The sequence below is a fragment of the Hypanus sabinus genome, chromosome 2 (genome assembly GCF_030144855.1).
Source record: "Hypanus sabinus isolate sHypSab1 chromosome 2, sHypSab1.hap1, whole genome shotgun sequence".
Taxonomy (NCBI): domain Eukaryota; kingdom Metazoa; phylum Chordata; class Chondrichthyes; order Myliobatiformes; family Dasyatidae; genus Hypanus; species Hypanus sabinus.
The window spans coordinates 166,904,135-166,924,852 of NC_082707.1; the positions used below are offsets into that span (position 1 = coordinate 166,904,135).

General features: G+C 41.5%; 1 protein-coding gene across 15 annotated transcripts in view; it reads right to left on the bottom strand.

Moving 5' to 3' along the window:
• amn (amnion associated transmembrane protein) overlaps positions 1-20,718 on the bottom strand; it is a 58,510-nt gene that overhangs the window by 23,595 nt on the left and 14,197 nt on the right. For 14 of the 15 annotated variants that reach the window (XR_009509582.1, XR_009509586.1, XR_009509580.1 and 11 more), the window contains 5 exons: positions 14,367-14,454; positions 12,367-12,596; positions 11,110-11,247; positions 3,218-3,326; positions 357-439 (listed from right to left, as the gene is read on the bottom strand). Coding sequence is in view for 12 of the 15 variants with exons in the window: in XM_059958789.1 (XP_059814772.1) it covers positions 357-439; positions 3,218-3,326; positions 11,110-11,247; positions 12,367-12,596; positions 14,367-14,454 (648 nt within the window). In the remaining 3 variants the exon portion in view is untranslated. The remainder of the gene's footprint in view (positions 1-356; positions 440-3,217; positions 3,327-11,109; positions 11,248-12,366; positions 12,597-14,366; positions 14,455-20,718) is intronic. The other variant, XM_059958806.1, reaches the window with a different exon arrangement.

Here is a 20,718-nt window from a genome sequence, read left to right on the forward strand (position 1 = left end):
ACAGTTCCACTTTGTACATTGGGTGAGGACAGAATCACACTACACTCTCACATGGTTAATGAAAAGACCCAGCAAATGTTACCATTAATGTCCAGGGAATCCTGCCTCAGGAGATGCAGCGGGAAAGCCTTGTGTGTAAGCAAGGAAGAGTGGGACTCACCAACTGCTTGATGGAAAATTGCCTTTTTAAAATATTAAAGTGAACTGAATGAAGATTAAAAAACATAGTAATAATCAATATACAAATCACTATATGAAGTCAAACACAGAAGGATGAAAGAAGAGCAGAACATTGCTTATAATATTTAGTTGCTAATAATTTTGTTGAAACACACTGAGTTTTGGAGACAACATACCAAGCCAAGGAACAAATTGATGAGTTGTGTTCTGTATAATTCCAGGTCAAACCGATCATCGTATTTTAAATAAATAATGGCACCTACGTTCAATGCAACAGCATTATTTTTATATTCTTCCATAAAATAAAGCCACAGCTATAATGTAATAATATTATTTTATAGTAATACATTTTAGTCATTTACAATGCATTTTGCATGGATGATATAGAACGTCTTGGTCACTTGTCAGCTTCTCCACTAGCCTATAGTTATACAGGATACAGTATTTGATTAGTTTCTCAACAGCTCCTTATAAGACTGGCTACATTGAACTTTTATCAGATATTGGCTCCCTTACTGGTTCCAAGTAAGTGAGCGAATGAGAGTCTTTGGGGGAAAGTACTACAGTTTGGTTCCTATGTAACAGCCTCTCAAAACACTAAATGAGTGCACTGTTCGTGGAGAAAACATGAGCTGCATTAATGTATTGTAACTTTATTCTATATATATATTTTTTATATATAAAAGACTTCTTCCATTTAGGGAATTTGTAAGTGGGTTTTATGTGCCCACATACTCACAGTGGGCACTTTTTTTTCCAGAAACTCCTGCACACCTGATTGCTAATGCAAACACCTACTCAGCTGAGCACCTCATTGCATAGAAGGATGCAAACGTGGTCAAGAAGCTCAGTTGTTGTTTCAACCAAACATCAGAATGGGGAAGAAATATGATCCAAATGACTTTGAGCAGGGAATGACTGTTGGCGCCAGAAGGGATAGTTTGAGTATCTCAGAAACTGATCTCTTGGGATTTCCACACACAACAGTCCCTAAAGCAGGGGTTCCCTACTTGGGGCCCACTGTCCCCTCAGTTAATGGTAGGGGTCCATGGCATTAAAAAGGCTGGGAAATGCTCCTGGAGAATTTTTAGAGAATGCTGAAAAAACAAGGAACATCCAGTGAGTAGCAGTTCTATGGGCAAAAATGCCTTGTTAATGAGAGAGGTCAGAGGAGAATGGCCAGTCTGGTTCAGGCTGACAGGAAGGCGGCAGTAACTCGAATGACCATGTGTTACGACAGAGAGCCATTCTGAACGCACAGCATATCAAACCTTGATGTGGATTGCCTACAAGAGCAGAAGCCCATGAACGTGCATCAGTGGCCACTTTATTAGGCCCAGCAGGTGGCAGAGTGTATTTGCTTGCAACAGTTTGGAATCCAGCTGTCTTGGATCTTCTTGCCAATAGATGAAGACCTTATCCTGTCAATGTAATGTGCAACCCCCCAATCTCTGAATGCAGAGGCATTCTAATGTTTTTGTCAATGTAAATAAAGTAAGTGGCCTGGACATTTGTTTCCTTTTCTTTCTCTAGCCTTGCTACACAGAATGGGTGCTGTCCCCAATGTTTCAATGTCAGAAGTACTCAACTAACTGTGAAGTACTTTGGGACATCTTGTAGTCTTGAATAATACATTTTATTTTGCTTGCTTTGCCATGATCATCATCCATGCTTGATTCATGCATAACTCAGGTGTCTAGTGATGAACTTACTAAGTACATGATCAGACATGCACTTCTTTAGGCTAACAAGAGAACATGTTTTAAATATACATGGAAGACAATAAAACTAGCTATGGTCATCCGCAAGGCAACAAGTCAGACGAGAGAATAGGTTAATTTTAATTTTCCGGTTGGTTGGAGAAGAATCCTTTAATTTCCATTCCTCCGCAAAACGCTCTTAATCCTTTAAGTTTGACTTGGATTTCTTTTCGTTTTGTTTTTGAGCAGGGAATGACTGTTGGTTCCCCCACCTCCAGACCACTAATTCTGGAAGAGTGGCGAATCCACAAGTTGTGATACTCATGCTATCACAAGCGAGAGACAGGAGAGCACCTTTTCCCTGTCCGCAGCAAGAAGCAGGAGGTCCCAGTGACTAACCATTTCAATTCAATTTCTCATTCCCAATCTGACATGCATTTCCATGTCCTCCTCCAGTGCCATGATGAGGCCAAACTCAGATTGGAGGAGGAACACCTCATATTCCAGCTGGGTAGACTCCAACCTGATGGCATTAATATTAACTTACGTATATAACTTCTGGTAATTCCATAACCCTCCCTGCCTTTTTCCATTATCATTACTCTCTTACTGATTTGCTTCTCTTCAGCTGCCCTTCATCTTCCTCTGGTGCCCCTTTTCCTTCCCTTTCTTCTGTGGTCCAATGCCCCCTCCTCTCCTTCTACTTCAGGCCTTTATCTCTTCCACCTATCATGTGCCAGTTGGTACTCCTTCCCCCCTCTACCTCTTGCTCTGGCTTCTTCCCCCTTCCTTTCCAATCTGATGAAGGGGTTTTCTGCCTAAAATATCAACTGTTTATTCCCATCCATAGATGCTGCCTGATTTGCCGAATTCCTTCAGTATTTTATGTGTGTTGCTCAAGGTTTCCAGCATCTACAGAGTTGTCTGAGTTTATGAGAGACAGGATCATTGGATAGGCCGTTATCTATTCCTTGTGGTTACCATTAATACATAAGCTATACAAATATAATTCATATTTATTTGGGTGTTCCAGGTTATCTTGCTGGAAAGACATATGATAAATATATTTGCACTAAAGTTCTGATCCAATTAAATCGCTTATTACTTTGTACATTATTCCCAGTTGTGCTCAGACTGATGATCCCTCTCTGCAAAACACTGTATGTAGTCAGAGAGAAGGAGCTTCACTCTGCACTGTTACCATTATTCTAATTGAGGAAAACAGGAGACCAGTAATCAAAAGTGTTCCATTTTCATGATATTGATACACTATATAAATAAAATTGATTTCTAAAATCTATAAAATGGACGTGGATATAAATTGAACCTAAACTTACCACAAATCTCACAGCAGTGCCCTTGAGGCTTTAAGGGGGTTGTACAATCAAGTTCTGCACAATAGCGTTTGGAATGTTGTTGCAAATTAGAACAAATCCTCCTGTGGTTCTGCAAATAAAAATATGAATTCCAGAGTCAGCAGTTGGCCAGATGCCTCGGTATCAGAGGGTTGTGAGATAAGACTGCAGCTGCTGAAATACTGAGGCTAACAGAAGGGGCTACCGCATTCCTCAATGCCCCACCTCTCACCGTATATTTCCTACCTGGTTGGACCTCCCAAATTGCAACACCTCACACTTCTTTGCATTAAATTCAATCCACCATTTTTTCAGCTGGTCCAGACCCCACGGCAGGCTTTGATAGTCCTCTTCACTGTCCACTACATTCCCAATGTTGATGTCATCCACAAATTTGTGGATCCATTTAACCGCATTGTCATCCTGATCATTGATATAGATGACAACAGCAATAGACCCAGGACCAATCCCTGCAGCACTCCACTGGCCACAGGCCTCCAGTCAGAGAGACAACCATCTGCTACCCCTCTGGCTTCTCCCGCAAAGCCAATGTCTAATCCAATATACTACCTCATCTTGAATGCTGAGTGAATGAACCTGCTTGACCAACCTCCCATGCGGGACCCTGTCAAATGCCTTGCTGAACTCCACATAGACAACATCCACTGTCTTGCCTTCATCAGCTTTCCCGTTAACTTCCTTGAAAAAAACTCTGTAAGATCGGTTAGTCATGACCTACAATGACAAAGCCATGCTGACTATCCCTAATCAGTCCACGTCTGTCCAAATATTCATAGCTGATCTCTTAGAATAACTTCCGATAACCTTACCGCTGCAGATATCAGGCTCATCAGCCTATATTTTCCTGGTTTATTCTTAGAGACTTTATTAAACAGCAGAACAACATTAGATACTCTCGAATCCTCCTGCACCTCACCTTTCATTTAAATATCTCTACTAGGGCCCTTGCAATTTCTGTATTTGACTCCCACATGGCCCAAAGGAATGCCTTATCAGGCCCTGGGGATTTATCCATCCTGATTTCCCTCAAGACAGCAAACCCCTTCTCCTCTGTAATCTGTATAGGCTCCATGACCTTGCTGCTGCTTTGCCTCACTTCTATAGATTCTGTCTCCTGTGTAAACAAATTTGAAAAAAAAAATCCATTTAAGATCTCTTTTAGCTCCATTCTGATCATCCAGGGGACCAATTTTGTCTCTTGCAATCTTTGTGCTCTTAACATGTCTATAGAAACCCTTAGGATTGTCCTCCACCTTGTCTGCTAGGGTAACTTCTTCCTTCTTTTAGCCCTCCCGATTGCTTCCTCAGGCGTTCTCTTGCACTTCTTATACTCAAGTACCTCATTTGTTCCTACCTGCCTGTATCTCCTATACTCCACTTCTTTTCCTCTTAACTAAGGCTTCCATATCTCTTGGAAACCAAGGTTCCCTAAACCTGTTATCCTTGTCTTTCATTCTGACAGGCACATACAAGCTTTGTACTCTCAGAATTTCACTTTTGAAGGCCTCGCGCTTACTGGTACAACTCTGTCAGGAAGCAGTCTGTCCCAGTCCACACTTGCCAGATCCCTTCTGATACCATCAAGACTGGCCTTTCTCCACTTTAGAATTTCAACCTGAGAACCAGACCTTTGCTTTTCCACAGTTACTTTAAAACTAATGACATTAAGATCACTAGATGCAAAGTGTTCCCATACCTAAACTTCTATCACGTGCCCTGTCACATTCCCTAATAGGAGATCAAGTATTGCACGCTCTCTCATTAACGCCAATGAACTTAAAGTTGCAGACCCTCTCCACCTCTGATCCCCCAATGAAAATTGGATCATGGACCTCCAGTTTCTTCCTCCTGAATTCAATAATCAGCTCCTTGGTCTTGCTGGCACTGAGTGAGAGGTGGTTGTCACCTCGTGGCAACACTCAACCAGATTTTCAGTCTCCCTTCTTATGTTGCTTTGTCACCACCTTTGATTTAGCCAATGACAGTGGAGTCATCAGCAAATTTAATTATGGGACTGAGCTGTGCTGAGCCTCACAGTCATAAGTATGAAGCAAATAGAGAAGTTGGTGAGTAAGCACACAGCCTTGCAGTGCACCTGTGTGCGCAGTGAGGTTCTGGAGGAGATACTGCTGCCACTCTGAAATTAATGGAGTCTGCAAGTGAAGGATCCAGTTGCACGAGGAGATATTGAAGCCTGGGTCTTGGTGTTTAGTGATTAGTTTTGAGGTGATGATAGCTTTGTATATTTATCTGTAGTCAATGGAGAACATCCTGGTGTATGGATCTTCACTGTTCTGATGTTCCAGGGATGAGTGAAGGGCCAATTAAACGGCCTCTGCTGTTGACCTGTTGTGACGGTAGACAAATTGAAGCAGATCCAAGTTGCTTCTCAGGCAGGAGTTGATATGTTATGTCACCAACTTCTCAAAGCACTTCATCACAGTGGATGTATGTGCTACTGGATAATAGTCATTGAGGCAGGTTACCACATTCTTCTGAGACACCGATATTATTGAAACCTGCTTAAATCAGGAGGGCATCTCAGACTGCTAAATGAGAGGTTTAAGATATCAGTGAATGCTCCAACCAGTTGATCAGCTCAGGCCACTAGATTCAGCCAGGTATCCCATCTAGACCAGATGTTTTCCGTGGGTTCACCCTCATGAAGGATGCTCTAACGTTGGCCTCAGAGACTGAAATCACAGGCTGTGGAAGTTGGTGAAGGTACCTCTATGTTTTGACAGTCAAAGCAAGCTTAAAAGGCACTGAAATCTGGGAGCAACACCTTGTTGTCACCTATGCTGTTTGGTATCCCCTTTGTAGAAGGTGATGGCATTCAAGCCCTACCGCAGCTGTCAAGCATCCTTCCATGATTCAAGTTTGGTTCCCAATTGCCACTTCGCACGCGAGATCATAACTGGACCTTTTTGTATTTTACTTGGTCGTCAGACCTGTACGCCTCTCATCTGGCCCTCAGCAGATTGCAGATCTCATGGTTCATCCAGGGCTTCTGGTTTGGTAAGACTCTGAATGATATTGTGGGGACACACTTGTTTACAACTGTTTTTACAAAGTCCATGACAACCATGGTATCTTGATTCAGATTCTATGATGGAGTCTTGAACACGGCCCAGTCCACCAACTCAAACCACTCCCATAGATGCTCCTCTGCCTCCTACGATCATCTCGTTCTTGTCCTTATCTCTGGAACTTTGCTGTTTGTCTTCTAGCTGTGTGCAGACAGGAAAAGGACAGCCAAGTAATCACGTTTCCTGAAATGCAGTCCAGGCATGGACCGTTGGCATTCTTAATTGTAGTACAGCAGTGGTTGAGTGTATTGGGACCCTGGTGCTGCAGGCGGTATGTTGATGGCAGAGATTGCCGATGGTGATGCTCAGTACCTTGAGTGCCTTGCTAACTTCGGCCTTCAGCGGTACGTATGCACGGCCAGGATCACAGAGGAGAACTCTCTTGGTAAGTAGAACAGTCAGTATTTAGTCATAGAAGTTACAAGTTAGGAACAGGAATGTGACAAGCCCTACAAAGTGTTTATCATGAAACACAGAACACCTCTTTTTGCCCTCTCCGAATCAGTAGTCTGGTCCATCTTATTGTAATCTATAGTATATTTTATCTATTGCTTTGTACTGCTGTCACAAAACAACAAATTCCATGGCATATGTCAGTGATTATAAACCTGATCCTGATTCTTTCTGCCCCTCTGAACACCCTTATAGTTCAAACAACTTTCAATTCTTGACTGATTTCATCTTCACAACTCTTCTTTATAGAGAATTCCAGAGATTCACAGCTCTCAGAACAACTTCTTCTTCATTTCTACCCATTATGATTGATCCCTTATTTTGAAACCATACGCCCTAGCTCTAGTTACAAGTGCTAAGGGAATACAGAACATCCTCTCAACATTCAGCCATTGGCCCTCCTAATTAGTTTCTGCATCTGTTTGTGAACCTTTGGTTTCATTTACCTGGACCCTTTGTATACCCACTCCATTAAATTTTTTTTGTGTGTGCCACATTCTGCCAGAGACTCGGCGACCACTTTTTCAAGTGGTTGTCTTGGAGGAAGGATTCTGAGTGGTCCCCCATGTCCTTCTCACAGCGCAGTTTTTTTTAAAAACGAGGTCGAGTTGCGAGCTTGACATTCAACCCGGCACGGATGGAAAGCGTGTCCGGGAGCTGCCCGATTGGATTTGAACTCGGGAAAACTTTGCTCCGGAGTCCAGGGCTGATGTCACTGCACCACCAGCCATTTAAATTACGATTTGCTGTTTCATTCTCCCTTGTGAAGTTGACTACCACCCAATTTCCTGTACTATATATTCATTTGCATACCCTCCTGACAATGGGCTAGCCCATCCATCCTGAAAGTTTGGCTATTGTACCCTCAGTCCCCTTCAGCCAAGTCAATGCATTGCAACCAAATACTGTATTTTGATGGCAGAGCACTCATAAACTGCACCACCCTGTTTCTCCTAAAATCCCCAGAGCAGCTCCTTCCAGTATTTGGCAATCCATAAAAGGACTTGTATGAAGACATAAACCTCTTGATTCATGCTCCACCCTATATAAATCTGTCTGTGTACTAAGCCAGCCTAATCTAACATCTGCACTTTGCTTTGCTGCTTTTAATTCCTCATTAGCAGTCAGGATAGTTTGACTTTGTCCAAGCAGTTCACGTAAGGAACTGGAAAGCTGATGTTCTGCGATGGACCCTTTTGCCAAAATGTTGATATCTCTCCCTCTACAGCTACTGAGTGTCCCCAGTCAGCGTTTCATTTGGTCTGAGATTTTCAGTGGCTTCTGTTTTTTTCCTTTTTAAATGTACTGATAATATTTATGCAGTGACTAATCCCATGAAATTTGGATGACAATGTTTCAGACTGGGTGTGGCCAAAATGCATTGTGACACAAACCGGCTCTGCAGTGACCGCAGCAAAAAGCTGTTGCCATGATGTAAGGTGCCCTTGATGTGTTAACATACATTGAAAGGCAAAGGAACTGGTACTGCCCAATACTCAGCTGCTTAGTTACTTTTCTATTCAATCAGGTCGACTGGCAGCTCTTCCTTCGCGGTCAATAGAGACGGATTTGGTGGAAAGTGTTTACGGTCTCCTCAGAATTGCTTTGCAATTCCAAAGCACAAGTGGAATCACTTCCTTTCTCCTGCTTTTTTCCAGATTAAAGTGGCACAGTGACAGGAAGTGTCGTCACTTTCTCGTGACTTACTAGGAAATGAACTGGCAAGAACTTTTGTACCTTTTGTTCGAATAGCAGTTGGAGGTATGCGGGAAATTCCTGTGTTTCAGTTTTATTACACGTGAAGAGTGAGCCGCAGTATAAAGTCCACAAAAGTAATAAATCAGAGCTGTAGTTCACAGCTGAATTATATGGTCCTAAGAAATGCTCATTCATTTTCGATCTCAAGGCTATGACAAGTCACTTGGAATTTCTGTTAATAAACCATCAGGAAATGATAAAATTTCCACTGATCCTCAGAGTCATATGCTTTTCCCATCAGCCTATGTATGGTGACTTTGAATAGTTTTCAATGGAATAAAAGAACTTGGGTGGGAAACTGGCTACATAACGAGACATTGGTAAGAGAAGGAAGTAAGTATTGTGCAAGTGTACAGTGCAGATCCCCAGGGGACAGGCTAAAGGCTAATTTATACTTGTGTGTACGGGCTATGCCGTAGCCCTGATTTTCACTCCTGCATAGTTCTACTCACAGCGAGCATGCATTGGTGTGCGCCAAAACACTAGTTGACGGTAGGGTTTCTATGCCACTGTGTTGAGTTTCTTCGTGAGAGACGTGGACAAGGAAGTGCATTTCAAACATTTTCGCATGTCGGCAGGTAGATTTGACAATTTGGTTCATGTATTTCATGTTGCTGTACAGACATGGCGGAGAAGAAGCAACCGGAAATGCGTAGGAGGAAATGCGATGCTACCAAGCGGACCAATCACAGTTGTTGCGGTCTGCGTCGTCACGACGCGCAAGTTACTTTTTTGGGGAGGTGCACGTCACCATATGGTGTAGAGTACACAGTACCTACAGCGTAGATGCGATGCACAAGTATAAATCAGCCTTAAGGATCACTTTAGCAGGATGTCCAACAGTGCAGAGTTCATTCAGCAAAGCTCTGGAGTGTCAGCCCAGGATATCAGCTCAAACCTAGAGTGGCTGCTGAATTTCAAACCTGACATACAACTTTACCCTGAAGAATGACTCTCGCCTATGTAGGTCCAAAGTGGACAGAATGTTTGAATGAAGATTTTTTTTAAATCCCAGCTGACCATTTTTGCAATATTTTTAATTGCTGAGTTAGTGAACAATGTCAAACGGATGCATATCTTATATTATGCTGGAGGATGGATACTGACAATGCCCATCTTTAATTACTCTTGAGACAGAGTTAAGTCAGTCACATCAGTGGATCAGGAGATACATGTGGTAATTGTGGTACAATAGCTAGAACACACACAACTCAAGCAGCCAAGGTTCAATCCTGCCTTGAGGTGTTGGCGGTCTGGCATTTGAACCTTTTACACATGGCTGCATCCTCTTGGAGCATTAGTTTACACTTGCATCCCAGACTTGTAAGTTGATTTGCAGGAAACTGCCCCAAGTGTAAAAGAGATGCAGGAGACTGGAGGGAAATCGTTGACTGGGGGAAAAAATGGGAATGAGACCAATGCCATTGCTTTGAGAGTCGGCATAGACTCAACAAAAACTAAACTGTGGTGTTAATGGTTATGAGAAATAAATTATAGGCCAGAAGGCCAGGCAAGGTCGCAAGATTTTATTGCTCCAGAAGGTTTATACATGATCTAATGTCTTCGTGATCACCAAAACATGAGATTATGTTAGGACTGCTTCTTTTCACATAATGTGTCAATGATTTGGATGATAGAACTGATGGTTTTAAGTCCACATTTGCAAATGATACGAAGGTAACTGGGGGGGAGGGGGGCAGGTGTGTTGAGGAAACAGGGAGTCCGCAGAAGGACTTACACAAGGAGAATGAGCAAAGATGTGGCAGATGGAATATACTGCTGGGAAGTTCATGGCATGCACTTTGGTAGAAGGAATAGAAGTATAGACTATTTTCTAAATGGGCAGAAAATTCAAAAATCCAAGATGCAATGGAACTTGGGAGTCCATGTGTAGGATTCCCTAAAGGTAATTTGCCAGTTGAATCAGTGGTGAGGAGCATTGCTAACAAATGCATTGTTAGCATTCATTTCAAGAGCACTAGGACATAAAATCAAAGATGTAATACTGAGGCTTTGTAAGGCAATGGTCAGGCCAATGGTCAGGTTGATGGATTGGGAGCAGTATTGAAAGGCCTAGACAGAGTGGAAGTGGAGACAATATTTCTTATAGTGGGGATATCTAGGATCGGAGGCCAGAGCCTCAGAATAGAAGGACACCTCCTTAAAACAGAGATGAGGAGGAATTTCTTTAACTAGAGAGTGGCAAATCAATGGAATTCATTGGCACAGATAGCTGTGGAAGCCAAGTCATTGGTATATTTAAAGCAGAGGTTAATAGTTCCTTGATTAGTAAAGGTGTCAAACGTTAAGGGAGGATCAGGAGAACAGGGTTGAGAGGGATAATAAATCAACTTTGATGGAATGGCAGAGCAGATTCAATGGGCTGAATGGCCTAATTCTGCCCTTGTGTCATTGTCCAACTCACAGTTAAGGGACTAATTTGCCTTTGAAAAAACTTACGTATTACCATACTCTGAATCACAAAACTTTCGTGGAAATCTATACCACATTCACTGTATAAACTTTAGATCAGCACATCGATTAGATCCTTACATCAGAATTACCACATTCACAGCCAGATTTATCTTCGCACTTGGTGTTGGTCACAGCGATGGAGGCATTTCCATGGAACTGCAGTCTTCCAGTGTTTGACTGTTTGTAATTATTAAAATCTACACTGCTAACAAATTTCTGCAACGCAAGACAACATTTTCAATTTCACGTTATTCAAATGAGCAAAACCAAATTGACACATGACATTTCACTTTCAGCCACAGAAAATGACGAAAGCTGATTTTCAAGCATGCTGTCATACAGTATAGGATCGGGGTTTTTGGCCTACAAGGTCCATCCTGACCACTGAATTTATCCATGCTACCCTCATTAACTCTACTTAGTCCGTAACTTTCTACTGTATACCTTGGTAATTTCAGTGCTTATCCTGATTCTTCTTAAATGTTGTGAGAGTACCTGACTTCACTACATCCTCAGGCAATATGCTCCAGCATCCAAGTACTAACATAAAACTCCCCATCAAATCTCTTCTAAACCTTCTACCTCTCACTTGATGCTTATGCCCTCATCTGTCCCTTGATGGATGAAAGTTTCTTTCTATTTATCGCTCTCAATTTTGTAAAACTCTATCAGCTTACCTGTCACCCTCCTACACTCCAGAAAAACCAACCCAATCTATCCACCTCCCCAGATAACGGAAATGCTCCAGTCTAGGCAACGTCTCTTCTACTAATCTCTCCAGCACATTCACATCATTTACTGCCATGTGGCAACCAGAATTGTACACAATAATCCAGGTGTAGCCTAACTAATGTTTGATGTAATTTTAACGTGGCATCCCCGCTTTCAATACCATGGCAGATTAGATGCTACATGCTGCCAGCAAATCCAGGGTGAGGAGGACAGTGAATGGATGCCAATCATAGCAAGCAGGAGCACAGTGCAGATGACATTTGTTTCTTCAGCAGGACATACTGGCTTGGTCACACATTAAGAACAGCCGCTGCCTGCTCTATTCAGAGCTGTCCACTTTCGGGAAGCTTGTCTTGAAACATTAACATTGTCTCTCTCAGCCTCTATATTAAGCCTTTATACTCTATATTAAGAAAAGCAGCTGATACTTTTAAGAGATGTTTAGATAGGCATGTGAATGTGAGGAAAATTGAAGGATATGGCATTGCTAATTTAATTGGTTCAGCACAACATTGTGGGCCGAAGGGCCTGTTCCTGTGCTGTAGTGTTCTATGCTCTATACTGGAACAGATTAGTTAGCATACAATGAAGCAAAACACTCACCCTATTCATTAGAGAAATAGTTTTAACATTTATATACTGTGCGTCCAAATCCACACGGAAAGATGTTCCGGGTTGAAAGACAACGTCATCATATTGGCAAGGGACACTTTCGTCGTCCAAAGTAAAGGTGTATTTGTTTTTTTCCAACTCACTTTCTGATAAAATTGTCTGCCAATATTTGGGATCATACCATTTATATTGATCAGGATCATTGAAAGTGATATCTTCACCTGCAGTTGAAAGAGTACGCACTTTAGCACTTCAGCATTGATACTTTTACTGAAGCTCTGTTGTTTTCTGTTGAACTCATTCTAATGAGTCAGTTATTTCTGGAAAATTAAATAACTGATTTTGTAAATAATGGAATCAGCATTAAACTCTCCAGTTACCAGCACAGATAATATGCATACAAGGACTCAAATAACATCTGCAATAGGAAGTTATGTGCCAAGCTTAAGGTCCATTTCTCGTGCCGGCATGTTTTGTAGCTTCTGTGACGGACAACAGTTATAGAGAATGGAGTACAGAGGACCATTTGTACTGGTTGCCATTGAGTGCTGAGGATTTGCTTAAAACTGCAATTGTTTCAAAACCACTTGATTTAGATTATCCTGGGTCCACATAGGAAACAGAGATGTCAAAATTGAAGATTACATGAGGAAGCATAATGTTAACAGGGTGAGGGAGAAGTGTACCACACTTGAACTATAATCATTAAAAAACAAGGAAGCATAGCCTGCAGAATGCTTTGTTGGACTCTTCGTACAAATACAGTGGGAAATTCTCTTATATCCTCATTTATGAGTGATGGACTGACTGAAAATGAGAGCATTTTAAAAAGATTTTAAGTAATAACCTTATTTTTTGCTGAAAGGTGTTGAAGAGTTCAAGAGGTGAGCATTAAAGTGTAAGCAGAATGTTGATTGTGTAGGAAGGAGCCGGCAATCAGAAAGAATTTGGGTAATATAGAGTGTAATAGTGAAAGGCATTTGCCCCTTGAATTAAACACCGTACATTAAATGAGTCAAAAAAGGACACAGATCTGAAGTGGGGACCAGAAACTTGGATTCAGGGCAATTAGGACGATCATTGCTCAGTTTACAAATTGAACAGTATCAACAGACGTATGCAGGATCACAGATTATTCTTAGTGGTACAGTCCTGATTTAGAGTTAAACACAGATTTCCTTTCCATGAATTAAATGAGTCAGATTTCTCTTTCTCCCTGTTATGGTTACTTGAGGGCAATTAGCACTGTAGTTTGACAAACTCAAAAGGTTTTGGAGGTTGGTCTGCACTACGAAATGTTTTTATGTTGAAGCAACTAAGTACTCTACTATTGAAAGGTAGTCTGGTTTTTATCCTGCGATGAAAAAAAGTGAGAGCCACTAAATAATGATATATCTGTCTCTCCTATATTTCCACAGTTTCTGGAAAGATCACCAGGATCCCGAAGAAATACTGGATTAATACCATCTACAAACCCACAAGGATGACTTGGGACTGGGATCGGCTGGCACTTACAGGATTCCCTGTGAATGCGAAGCAATGTATAATTGGCCAGATGGGATGCACAGTGGAAACCCACAGGAGCACAGGAGGTGTATCCATTTGGGTTACCCAGAGAGATTGGTGGTAACAGAACACTACATTCACTATGGCCATTGGATGGATTTCAACGACACAAAACTATTGGTCCACACCAATGGCCTTTGGGACTGCCTGGTAAAGGAAACCATTGAAATAAAACTAGAGCAAAAGAATTTTAACAAAGGTGAAGGTCTCGCTCAGGTAAGAACTGGAAGTCTATTATATACAAGGTGGAAGAGCAGAAATCAGATTGGATGAGGACTAACGAATCAGGAGGGACGGACTATGGGGGTAGCACTGGACTAGACATGCTCAGGTGTGATTCCTGAAGTTTGTCATCGAAACGTTGGTTATAATCAATACCCGTGCTTGTCTGGAAGCCCGAGAAGAATTCATTTGTGATGATATACCTCTTTCACATCCTGGTTCAATCTGACCATCACTGGCAGCAAATCCAACACCGTGACTGAGAATGAACTCTCCATCAAGGGGCATGTACTAACAAATAGAAACAAGTAAAAGAATCATTATAGTTCAGATTGATAAAAGTTTAAATTGTTTAACAGTGTAATATTGTTATGTGATGCATGGCATTTTAATCTGCCAGCTCACTGACAAAGAGCTTTATTTAGTAAATTAAATGCATTACTTTGATAAACAATTTCCATGGGTTATTCAATTTTGTTATTTCTTGGAAGAATAGAACATTTAATTTATTGATAAATAGGGTCTTCTAATTAGCCTCAGTCCTGGGAAAACATCATTATTACACAAATGAGGTAGTTTCAGATCCCATATCAGATATCTCAGGGTTTCTGAATCCCTGCACAATTTAGTGCCAATTACAACCATATTATAGACATGTTATTCCAGACTAGTGCAAATACTCTTCACTCTGTAAAAGTCCTATCCTGCACCATTTCATTCACTCCCTATCCTTTTTCTTCTAGACATATATTGTAAATGTCCTACAAGAAATGAAGTTTGTAAACTCCTGTCAGATTCTAATGCGCTTGAGTACAAAAACGACGTGCTACCCACTGTTCCGTATGCTGTTGCAATAGTGTAATTCTTCAATGTAGTATACGCAGTGGATCGATGTAACATTTGATTGAGATTTTTCCAACTGTCACTAAATTGCAGGAGGGTACCGGAAGACAATCAATGTGAATCCCTCATTCAAAAAGAGAGGAGGGGAACTGCAGGCCAGACATTTTATATCGACTGTGGGTAAGTTCTGGAGTCAATAACTAATCATTTAGAAAAGTTGAATATAATCAACCCTAGTCACCATGCATGGATATGATAGGAAAAGTTAAGAGTTGTAGTGTATTTAGATTTCTAAATGCATTTAATAAGATGCCACTTTAGATACTAGTGCATAAATTAAGAGCCCAAGCTATTGGAGAAAGGACATCGATATGGATTGAAAACTGGATGTCACATAGAAAATCAAAGTTGAAATGACCAACACTTTTGGGTGAAGGGATGGAAGTTAGTGCAATATTTCAGGGATCGGTTCCTGATCCTCAAATTTTACTATTTATATAACAGACCCAAGAGAGGGAACAATTTGTAAGGTTGCCAAATTTGCCGATGATACTTAAATAGGTGGAAGGGTCGAGATGATGAAGACATTGTGATTCTGTGGTGAGGTATAGAAAGTCTGAGCGACTGGGCAAAATCTGGCACTTGGATTTTAATGTAGGAAAGTGTGAGGTCATGCTGTTTGATAAGAGGAAACAGAAGACAAATCGTTATCTACATGCAGAGGGATGGGAATGAATGAAGTAAAGAACATCTTAGGTGTTCGACTGCAGGAGTCACAAAAAGTTATAAAACAGGTTCAACAAGTTGATAAGAGAACGAAGGGCATATTTTAATGTAGAGTGGTTTTGTTATAATTGTACAGGGTGTTGGCATGGCCATTCCTGAAATACTGTGCATGGCTTTAAAACTCTGAACTAAAGCTAGATAGAGTAGCATTGGAATAAGTTCCAAGTAAAGTTCAATCAAAATAAATTTATTATCGAAGTATGTATATGTCATTATATACAAACCAGAGATTCATTTTCTTGTGAGCACATTGAATAAATCCATAGAATAATACTGTAACCGTAACAGAATCAGTGAAAGACTACCCAACTAGGGTGTTGAACCACAGTGCAGAAAACAAACTGTGCAAACGCAAAAAGAAGAAATAATAATAATAAGTATCAAAAACATGAGATGAAGTATTCTTGAAAGTGAGTCCTTTGACAACTGCTCCTGAAGCTGGTGGTGCGAGTCCTGGGGCTCCTGTACCATCTTCCTGATGGCAGCAGTGAGAAGAGAGCATGACCTGGGTGGCCAGGGTTCCTGATGAGGGATGCTGCTCTCCTGCAACATTGTTTCACATAGATGTGCTGAATGGTAAGGAGGACTTTACCCGTGATGGACTGGGCCATATCCACTACTTCTGGTAGTATCTTCTGTTCAAGGATATTGGTGTTTCCATACCATGTTGTGGTGCAGCCAGTCAATATACTCTCCACCACACATCTATAGAACGTTGGTGGATGGAAATGCTACTGGGCGATAGTCATTGAGGCACGATACCACACTTTTCTTGGCACTGGTATAATTGAAGCCTGCTTGGAGCGGTGGTTGGGGTCGGTGGGGGGGGGGGGGGGTTACAACACACTGCCGAAGCGAGAGGTTAAAGATCTCAGTGAACGTTACAGCCCGTTGATCAGCACAGGCCTTTAGTACTTTCCCAGGTACCTCATCTGTGCTAGATACTTTTCACGGGCTCATCCTTCTAAAGACTGCTCGCATATTGGCTTCAAACACTGAATCATTGGGGGATGTGGGAGTTTATGATGGTTTCTCTATATTTTGACAGTCAAGGTGAGCGTAAAAGGCATTGAGGAAGTGAAGCCCATGTTGCCAAAGTCACTCGATTTAACTTTACGAGAGGTGATAACATTCAAGCCCTGCCACAACTGTCCAGCATCCTTTGTTGATTCAACTTTGGTCCAGAATTGCCACTTCACCTGTGAAATCACTTTCCAGAGGTCGTACCTGGACCTCTTGTAACCTTCTTGGTCACCAAACTTGAATGCCTCAGATCAGCTTCTCAGCAAATTTTGGATCTCATTGTTCACTTAGAGCTTCTGAGTGGGGAAGACTGAATGATTTTGTGGGGGTACACTCAGCTACAGCTGCTTGGCTAGTGCCCATTACAACCATGGTGGATTCATTCAGATCCACAGATGAGTCTTTGGCTCAGTCCACTAACTCAAAGCAATCCCATAGTCACTCCTCTACCTCCCATGACCACCTCTTCGTTATCCTAATCTCTGGAGCTTTACTCTTTGGTCCCTGCCTGTCTGCAGGTAGGAGAAAGACAGCCCAGTGATCTGATTTACTGAAATGTGTTCTGGGTGTGGAACAGTGGACATTCCTTATCCAAGTATAACAGCTGTCGGGTATTTTGAACCTTCGGTGCTGCAGGCTATATGCAGATGATAACTGAGCAGGGTTTTCTTCAAAAGACCCTGTTTGAAGTCTCCAACTATGATTTGAAATGAGTCTTGTTTCTTGTTTGGAGACAGCATCATGTAGTGTCGCGAGCACTTGATTATAGTCAGCCACCGGTGGTATGTCAACTCCGGTGAGAATCATGGAGGAAAACTCCCTAAGTAAATAAAATGGTTAGCATTTGCCTGTTAGGTGTTCCAAATCGGCCAAACATGAATTTGACAAAACTGCCGCATCGAAGCGCCACTGAGAGTTTATCATGAAACACACACCAACTCCTTTTGCCTTTTCCAAATCAACAGTTTAGTCCATTCTATAAACTGAGAAGCTATCAGGTCTGATTGCTGTTTCTGGCATGCTGGTAGAATGTCAGATGCTGCCTGGCCTCCTGACTTCCTGCAGCATTTTATGTGAGATGCTGGGAGAAAGCCATGTTTCAAGTCAAACATCGAAGCTGACAGTCTCTCATTTCTCTCCCATACAGCAATCTTGTCCCCAGGTCCTCAATTTTGTTCTCCAGTGATTGCACATTTACCAGCAAGATGCTGGAAAGAGGGGGCCTCATCCCACTGAATTTCAACCAAGCTTGGAGACCCCCTCATGCCTCACTTCCAGCCAAGGCCACGAATCCTCATCTGTTTAACAGTGCCAAACACACCTGGCCTGCCGAGTCCTTCAGATGACCCTGAAACTGGTAAATCATTAAGTTGATTTAAAAGCACATTGCATAGAGGGAAAGTACATGCTGTAGACTGCAGCAAGAATAATTGAATAATGTATATTTAAAAGTATATTTAGAACTGTTGTCCGCAGCCCACAGAACATCACCGATGATCATCAGCGCTATCTTATACTTGAGGCAGTCCAGGAGAGTTTCACCAATCTTCCTCCTGGGATAAGAGGATTGACTTCTCCATGAGAAGTCAAGGAGTCTGGATCGGTATTTCTCAGAGTTTAAATAAACGAACGTTGCCCTTCTTCAAACATTGAAGGCTCTAAGAAATTTTTACAGGATAATGCTGAGACTGTTGTAACAATGGGAAGTCTCAAACAAGGGAACATACTTACAAGATAAGGAACTGGTCATTAAAAACTGAGGTATGTAGAAACTTTTTAAAAATTGCACTTAGTAAACCTCCACAATTCTGCTCACCAGGGTGAACAGGCCAGATCATTGAAAGTCTTTATGATGGAGATAATTAAATATTTGAAAGTCGGAGGAATTGAGGACTATTTGGAACTTGCATTGAAAAGGAGTTAAGCCCTGCATAGATCAGCCATGACCGTATTGAAAGAGACCGTGGTGGGAGAGAGAATACGGGCTTAAGGGGTTTTCTGGCTGCTGTCTATTTTCCTGCGTTCTTGATTTCTTCTAAAATAAACCAGGATAATTCTGCTGCAAAAAACAGACAGAAGAATCCACAGTAAATGATAGAAATACATGAACAAGCACTTAGTGAATGTTAGTTTCAAAAAGTGTGTTAAAGTAGCAATGGGAATGGAGAAATGGAAGGGTTTAAGGGGGGAGTTTCAGCATGTGCAATCAAGATGAGAGGTAGCACCAGGATTGGGGAAGAGGGGTTGACATGGAAAGAACTGAACTGAGTGGGGGATTCACTTGTTCAATGCTTCAAGCACACATGTCGTACTTACGCATGTGAGATCACGCAGGACATGGGTTTGAAGCCCTTTATATGCAAGGATAAATAGTTTAAACTTTTGATTTCAATGGACTGGAGTCAGTGTAAACTAGGAAGAACAAGCATTGTGGCAGAGGAAGGCTTGGTGCAGAGCAGGATAAAGGCAGTGGTGCTTTAACTGAGCTGAAGCTTACAGAAGGATGGGAGACCGGCCAAAGAAAACCTCTGAGTCAGAAGGTGATGAAGGCATGTATTAGAGTAGTATCATTAGCCAGATAAGTGTAACTACAGTTACATCATGTCCTGGTTAAACCATACCTCATGCACTGTGAACTTGAGGAAAGAAAAAAAATGGCCTTGAATAAGCATGAAGCAGTGATAACTGGATTTAACTAGGAAGAGAAATTACAGAAACCATGGTAGCAGTTTGGAATTTAGTACGTTAAGAGGTGAATTAGGTTACGTTTTCAGGATACAACTAGAAACTGATAGGGTCAAAGGAGAGAGATAGTCAAAGGAGACAGTGACTGCTGATTTGTGTGTAGTGACCAAAGATTAGGAAAAAATACAGCCAGGTGCGAAGTTAGCAAACATTTCCAGGCATTGAAAGGAATAGAAGCTAGGAATATATTTCCACAAAGGGAAGTTGGTGCTCTGTTAGCTGCTAGTGTTGAAAAAAAAGTTTACGGAACCCAAGCTATTAAGAGGTTTGGGGAGAAGGTGAGTCTAACAAGTCCATAATTTGATTAGATTGTGGAAGAGGTTTAAGAGGCCAAATTATCCACTGCCACTCCTCGGTGTAGTCCTTGTGATAGAGTAGGCCATGAAGTCAGTGGATGCTGAAGCTCCAAATAGTCTGGTTCAGCCTGAGACAATTGGTGAGAAGGAGGATTGAATTAGTGACACGATGAGTGGGAAGCATAAAAACTCCATGTTTCAACAAAGCTAATTATGGATGGATGAATACAAAACTGAAATCTGATTTATGACTGAAGAGTGAATAATTCTCTTGCCTGTACAAGTTCTGGCACTTCAGGCCAGCATGCCTACGAAGCTGTAATGAGCATCATGTTGTAACATAGACCTTGGGACTAAGCCATTTTCCTATAATTCTAATCTATAATTCTGCTAGAATCTGCTGACCTGCTCAAACAAGTTTTAGTCATTTTAGAATATATATTGAGGTAAAGGTGTGGTCAATTCAAATAAATTAAAATCTAGCATATCTCATTAAAACCTGATAGAAGGATAACTCACTCTTTCAATGTAATTACAAATTATGCTACCAGCAAAACACCAAAGCTTTTCTTCAGTATTTTCCATAATGAAGTTCTCCAATAATCAGCGTGCTCATAGTATGTGCTTTATCCTTGGTGCAAATGTGAAAGGTAGGAGGAGGAGATGTACTGGTTTTTAGACTTTAGACCCAGTCTTCTGTAAACACTTAAAAAAAAAGGCAATGAAGTGTAGCAAACCTCAGAAATTGCCACCTACAGAAGATATCTAGGATACTTCAAGTGCAGCATGAAAACATCAGAAACATTGCAACTTTTTGGGCACAGAACCTCTCAAGATCTTTCTCCCTTATTTCCCTGCACCT